This window comes from Vicia villosa, unplaced genomic scaffold, assembly GCF_029867415.1.
Source record: "Vicia villosa cultivar HV-30 ecotype Madison, WI unplaced genomic scaffold, Vvil1.0 ctg.000685F_1_1, whole genome shotgun sequence".
In the NCBI taxonomy this organism is placed as follows: domain Eukaryota; kingdom Viridiplantae; phylum Streptophyta; class Magnoliopsida; order Fabales; family Fabaceae; genus Vicia; species Vicia villosa.
The window spans coordinates 576,025-583,520 of NW_026705307.1; the positions used below are offsets into that span (position 1 = coordinate 576,025).

General features: G+C 35.6%; 1 protein-coding gene across 1 annotated transcript; it reads left to right on the plus strand.

Moving 5' to 3' along the window:
* The first annotated feature begins 323 nt into the window (after positions 1-323).
* LOC131630483 (dual specificity protein phosphatase PHS1-like) lies at positions 324-6,125 on the plus strand. Its single transcript, XM_058901256.1, has 11 exons — positions 324-533; positions 627-680; positions 770-855; positions 988-1,189; positions 1,501-1,674; positions 1,748-1,908; positions 2,034-3,069; positions 3,446-3,592; positions 3,695-3,922; positions 5,187-5,344; positions 5,557-6,125. The coding sequence occupies exons 1-11, from the start codon at positions 489-491 to the stop codon at positions 5,912-5,914; spliced, it is 2,649 nt and encodes an 882-aa protein (XP_058757239.1). The 5' UTR covers positions 324-488; the 3' UTR covers positions 5,915-6,125.
* Positions 6,126-7,496: the final 1,371 nt, after the last annotated feature.

Below are 7,496 nucleotides of genomic sequence, written 5' to 3' on the forward strand. Positions count from 1 at the left end.
AAAATATTAAAGAGCTACTCTCTAGAGAATGACGAGTTCAAATATTTGTGCTGATTACCTAACAAAACATGAGGATAATGATGATGAGGTACTAATCCTTTGTGGGACCTCTGATTGAAATCATCATTCTAGTGAAACTTTATTTTCTAAATAATTTTTTTTCTTTTTAAAATATTTTTATTATTTTTTTAAATGAAAAATGTTTATTTTGACGTAGTCAAGTGATAGCCATAAAAGTTGTAGATTGATTGCGTTTTACACTAATGCCGACATCAAATACTAAAACTTTATTGTGCACTATTAAACCAAATTAGATATTATTATTATAGTTATTTTAGATCGATCTTTCATCACCAAAACTTAGTATTACCGTTACTTATTTTGTTCCGCCTCTTCCCTCCATTCAGTGTTGCAACCAAAGAGCAAACTACTCACTAGCTTTTCCCCTCGTTACGATCAGTTTTTCATTCTTTTTTTCCTACTAAAACATGTCAAATGAGCAACAAAACCAATACCCCGAAGCACAAAACCAGGTCTGTTTTCCCTTTTCCCTCTCATTCCTTTTTATCATAATCAATTACTAACCACAAAACTTGTCTTAATCTTCACATTTGTCTTAACAACAGGATAAAGAGCAATTCGAGTCTGAAGGACCATCGCCCCTAACCGTTGCTTCCCGGGTATCTATGCTTCTTCTGTTTTCTGTTTATTTTCAATTAGGTTTATTCTGCATTTCAATAAGCTTATCAACTTTATTTGATTTACTTAGGTTTTTAATTGGCTTCAATCAGTTCGAAAACGCACTTCCAATTACCGCTCCTCCGGTTTCCCTCGCTCTTCTTCCGTACCCTTTTGGTATCTTACTATTTCTATATTTTATTTTATTACATCGAGTGTTTAAAAGTATAAATGCTTAGAAAGAGAGTGTTGATTTTTTGTTATACGATTCAGTATGGTCTCTTGTTAACTGATTTAAATTGTGTCTAGTTTTGGAGAATCTGCAGAGGATGCAGAAATTGATATGCTTCCTGATCAAACTGAAATTAGCGTGTGGGATAGGCTTGGTAAAGCTGAAATGTTGGACATTGAATCAAATTCCTTTTCTTGGGACATGCTCTCTTCACTTCACCATACTGAGCACACCAGTAGCAATGAGCATTCTGAAGATGAAATGAACAGAGCTCTTGAGGTTTCTTGTTTTCTTATGCTCGTAGTCGTAATACTGTTTACAAGCACATATAAAGAACAATATGTCTATTTTTATTTGATTTCAAACATTTATAAAGAATTATAACTTCTTTCTTTCTGTTTTAATTTTTGTTCCATTTAATTTTGCCTAGGGTTTCCATGTTGTAGCAGCATTATGTTAATTCATTTTTTTTGTGTTAAGTATATTGCCAACGTAGATATGTTCATATTTTATTCCATGTTCAGTTGTTATGATAATCATTTTATTTTCTTGGCTTTCTGCCTCATTTCATCTCATTTGTGTCCACATAGATGACAGTAAATTCTGGAGGGGTTGTCTTCTTTGCCCTTTTCAATGTCGGGAGCGATGATGCTTCTCCAAAAGAAGCAGCAGCGGTCATAAAAATATCTTCGTCAAGAATGGCAACACAGTCTGAACGACTTGGATATGAATTCGCCAAATGGTTGGGAGTCCAAGCTCCACAGGTTTGACTCAACCTTGACATTTGCAAGTTAGCTTGTAGTTAGTGATATTTATTTTTTACTTTGTGAATTACAGGCTAGAGTCATTCACAATACCAGTATAGAATGGCTCCAAATAAGGGAAGCGGCAGAAAAAGCAAGGGATGCAGCAAGTTGTGAGAGTGATGTTATTGGTGAAACGACCTGTTCGGAACTTTTGGAAGCACTAGAGCTTAGTCGGTGTCTCTTGTTTATGAGGTACAATTCAAATATAATTTTTATATGATAAGGTTTTAAACATGAAAACAGTTATTTTGCTGTGAATTATTATTTTTCATGTTAACTTTTGATGTTTATTCTACTGATTCATGATCTTTTTGTAGTTATGTACATGGCTCACCTTTACTTGAAAGCTCTAGCGCGTTTGAATCAAGGGATTCTGCAGAAAGAACGTCAGCCGCGCTTGGCAGGGTAATGATGCTAGATCTTGTTATTAGAAATGAAGATAGACTCCCATGCCCTCAACTTAGATGGCGTGGGAACCCTGCCAATTTGTTATTGGCTGAAAAAGCAATCCCTTCAAATTTAGATACAAAAGAAGAAAGTGTTGATTTGGTAATGAACCGGTCCAGGGTAGTTGGGGCGCTGCAGAAAAAGAAAAGGTCCACTTCAAGATCATGTTCTCATAATAATGAAATAAGATCACAAGGCTCTCCTCTTTCACTTATAAGAGAATCATCTGATGACATGTGCCTTAAAAGTCAAACGTCTACTGGATCCAACATTGTGGCTATTGACTCTGGTGTTCCTCGTCGACCTCCTGCTGTAAAACGTGCAGATGATCAGGTAAGTTATCCTAAGTTGGTTGAATTAGTACTGAATAGCTCTGAGTTTTCCTCTTGCCTCTTACATGATATAACCGGAGGGAAATTAGGAAGTCCTCCCTTAGAAGACATAAATTTAACGGTCGACATACAAGGGACTGATGTAACATCAATAGTTCACGAGTTCCGTTGTGGTTTCCGTGCTGCTCTTAGGGATCTGCAAGGATTTCATATATTCCTACTTACACTCCACCAAAAACTTGATAACTTGTTACGATCATTTAATAATACTATAAGCAAAATATCACCGGGGGAGTCTGAAAAGGAAGATTCACCTTCACCTGCTACTGGTTGTTGTCTCTCTCCAACAAGAAAAGAGAGATTTTCTAATGATAGCCATCAAGATTTTAGTGATTCAGATTCACAGAGATCTGCTCCAAGGGCATTGTCATCTTCAGGCAATAGGAATATTTGCGACTCGGCTTCTCCTATGTCAAGAGAAGGTTGCCATGGAAAATCCTCCAAAGGGAGTCTGGAGCCATTGCATGATTCTCATTTTACAGCTAAGCTCCGAGACTTCCATAAATTTGCCAAGGTTCGTCTCTAGGTAGTATACCAGGCTGTACTCGTACAATGCCTTGCTTCTGCCACCCATTGCTTTAGTTTAGTGCCTTGTTTTCTTTTTTATTTTATTTATACTGTTATTGTGGAAAATAAACTGATTTATAACAAGTCAGTATTATCAACAAAATTAATTATTATGGACAGTGGGTTGGATGTGTTATTTGTTGGCTTCCTTTTTTGAATGAAAGCATGAATTCTGGGAAAATTGTTACTGCTTTCTTATTCTGGAGAAACACATTACTCTTACCTTTTGCTCTTGCTGTTTCCCTAATCTTCGATTGATGTGGTGTCTTTACACTGCAACCTATTTTTTTTTCTCTTGTCTTATACTCTATCATACTTTCTAGGTTGATGCAGAATCTTATAAAGAATTGGAACACTGGAATGAAATGCTTAAAAGTGATGCTATCAAGTTATGCCAGGAGAACAATTTCAATTCAGGATTTTTTGAGGGAAGTGATAGCAACACTGTTGTTGATGCATATGAATTGAAGGTATCTTCTGAGTTTAAACTATTAAGCAGAATTATTGAAGTCAATTCATTCATAGAGGATATATATATATTCATATTAAGTATTTACTACATTAACTTTCAGATCAGACTTGAGCATATCCTTGAAAGGATTGCATTGATATCAGAGGCTGCAAATACAGAGAGACCATCTGCTATTACAAATTGTTTGTTCATCGGTGGTGCGCTATCTGCAAGATCTATATACACAATGCAACACTTGGGAATCACTCATATCTTGTGTTTGTGTACTAATGAAATTGGACAATCAGATTCTCAATTTCCGGATCTTTTCACCTACAAAAATTTCTTTGTAAGTCTTGTCATTTTTCTATTTTTTAACTGCCCCTCCCCCGGTTTATTCTACTACGTATTTGTAAAGGTTTTTGCGTGAGAATTGGTTTACCTCCTTGAAGACTTGTTTATATTATTTATTCACTCTCTTCTAGAATTAATACAGTTTTGTATTGGAGTTGAACTTTTATTCATTTTTCAAACTATCAAACTTTTGATCAATGGATCACATAAAGGCTATCATAATTCATACCATGTCTATAGACAACGATCCCGAATACTCGTGATGTTAGGTGCAATGATTATGATACCACCAAGGTGCAATATGTTTGATGACTGAGTCTATGGGCCCATCTCATCTCACTCAAGCACAGTTTCTAGAAGTATATAGATACTGAGGGAAATAAAGTTGGTTAGCATTCTCCCTGGTTTTAGGGGGTTTCTTATTAAAAAAGAGAGGGATGGGGAGCGAGTAATGCTTTGAAAAAAATAGCGTGTCAGTTAAGAGAGTCTGGTTAGGAGCAGGTAGGAGTTCTAGGACTCTGGTTTATCTTTTTTTACTTTCGGTTTTTACTCCATTGTAAGAGCTTGCTCAACATTTACTATCTAATAAATTCCATTTCATTACCTTGAAAAATTGAGTTCTAACACGCCACATCTCTCTACTTTAGTATGTGGATTAGCCTTAACTTAAATGGTTTTTTTCTCACTGAAACTTTGGTTTTTGATAAATGATTCTCTACTTTAGTCTGATGACTTTAAGTTAATAATGTTGCCAATTCTCTGCCTTACAATACAGGGTTTGGTTTTTTTCATACTCAACTCTGTAGCTTATTCCTTTCCTTATTTTTTGCATAAAAAACATTATGGATATACTATGGCCAAATTTATATTTCTCACCTTTTCCACTGTTCTCTTTTCTATACGATCAGTTTTGAATTTTGATCTCCGTTGGCTTATATAGTATTTATTTGTTACGGTTGGACACATATGTAATGCATTTACTAATACTATCCAGTATATATTATTTAGGGCCCATTTGTTTCAGTTTTTCATGTAAAAGTCACTTTCATTTTCTGCAGAACCAACTTTAAAAAAAAATTCTAGCTATTTGTTTCAGTTTTTCATGTAAAAGTCACTTTCATTTTGAGCAGAACCAACTTTAAAGTTTTTGTATAGCATTTGTTTAAGCTTTTTAAAAGAAAAAAAATAGATTTCTGACTATTTTATAAAAAACTACTTTGAGTGGCTTCATATTTCTTTTCATTTTTCTGTTTCAACAGGTATGTGACACCGAGAATTCTAACATCAGCCTCTTATTTGAAGAAGCTTGTGATTTTATAGAAGATGTCGAGAGAACAGGTCAGGGAATTCTAGTCCATTGTTTCGAAGGAAAAAGCAGAAGTGTCACTGTAGTCCTTGCTTACTTGATGCTAAGAAAGTAAGTAAACCTATAAATACAATATTGCATAAAGTTAAAAGTAATATTTTTTGGAGGCACACCTCGATAACCATATCAATGCAATTATAACTAAATAGTTCAATCTTTATGACAAATTATGCTACTTATTTTTATTGTTAGATAAAATAAAGCCATCTTAAATTTATTTTCCTTCATAGTAATAGTTAAGAGTAATTTGCGATGTGATGCAGGAGTTTCACATTACTAGAAGCATGGAATGCTATGAAAAAAGTTCACCGTCGAGCACAGCCGAACGACGGTTTTGGAAAGATTTTACAGGAACTGGATCAAAAACTCCATGGGAAGGTTTCAATGGAGTGGCGGAGGCGGAGACCAACAATGAAAGTTTGTCCTATATGTGGCAAGAATGCTGGACTTAGTAGCAGCTCACTTAAGCTCCATCTTCAGAAATCTCATAAAAGACTATCATCCGGAAGTGTAGATAGTGCCATGACAATGGAAATCCAAAAGGCATTAACCACTTTGAATATTAGCCGTGGCGGGAGTGTGAGCCCCACACACAGGCTATCTCATTCAATGACAGATTAATATAATTTTTCTCTTTGAATATTAGCCGTGGCGGGAGTGTAAGCCCCACACACAGGCTATCTCATTCAATGATAGATTAATATAATTTTTCTCGCAAACTTTAAAGTATAAGTGATTATAAAATGGTGAAATACATGTGCGGGATATGTATGCGGCGGTACCATACATTACTCGTGGTTCTTTATTTTCTTATTATTATTGATCAAATCTACCTTAAGTAATTAGCTTATATGAGCATCCGAGTATATGTTGATATTTAGGATCAATTTAAAAGTTTGGAGACAGTTTTAAAAGAAAGAAATAAAAAATTTGTATTACTGTTTTTAGAGAAACTTTTTGTGAAAAAATATATTACTTTATTCTTCAATGAAAGTAATAGCAGTCTTGGAGTCAGCAGTGTTCTTTGAGTTCTTCGTACGATATCCAAATGGGAAATTGTGCTTGAAATAGCAGTTGTCAATGGTATGGTTGGTCTTGCTACAATTGGTGCAAATCATAGGGGTTTTGGAAGGAGTTTTCCTTTTAACCTTGTTGGTAGTTTTGGCATATGGAATTGCAGGAGTTGCGTAAGAAACAGATGGGGATGGTATTTGTTGTTGTGCTATCAAGGAGTAAACCTTGCTGATATTAGGAAGAGGGTCAAGAAGAAATATTTGGGTACAAATATTATGGTAATTGTCGTTCAAACCTTTAAGAAAGCAAGAAATGTACTCCATATGTTTGTAATTAGGCACAACTTTTGCTAAATCACATGTGCAGGGTGTAGGGCATGAACATGAAGGTGTGGGTCGTAAATCCTCGAGCTCATCCCATAGAATTTTGAGATTAGTGAAGTATGTAGATAAGGATTGATCTCCTTGTTGAATTGAATGTAAATCGCGTAAGAGATCGGAAAATCAAAAGTGATTACCTTTCGTGAATCTTTCTCTGAGATCTTCCCAGAGGTCGAAAGCAAAGTTGAAGTAGATGGTGCTTTGTGCAATATGTGGAGAAAGCGTGCGATTGATCCAAGAAAAAACCATGATGTTGGCGCGATCCCAAAGTTCAAAATCGGGATCAGTGGAATAGGGTTTGGGAAGACCGCCGTTGATGAAGGAAAGTTTGTTCTTGGAGGTCAAAGCACGGCGCATGGATTTACTTCAATTATGGTAGTTGTTGTTATCAAGGGGAGGTGCAACAATGGTAGCACCTGGATTTTTGCCAGGATGAACGTAATAGGGGTTTCTTGGATTCAAGCTAGGGTCATCAGATTTGTGTTTGGGTTCAGAGGTTTTGGGGTCAGGGATTTTGGGTTGTTCTTAATTGGAAGAAGCCATGAAAGGTTAAGAAGAAAGAAAGAAAGAGAGTTATGCGGAAGATGGAGAAGGAATGGGTAGTTTTGTTTTGGTCACTGATACCATATTACATGTAAATGCATTGATGTGAAGAAGAAGAAGCCATGTTGGTGGCAGAAATTTGATTCAAAATGATAAAGATGAAGTGTAGTACAAAGAGGCCTAAGTGGGCTATATATACATGAGAGGCATAAAGCCCACTTATCTAGCTAAGGCCCAATAGACTAATGTACAAATATCCAATAAAA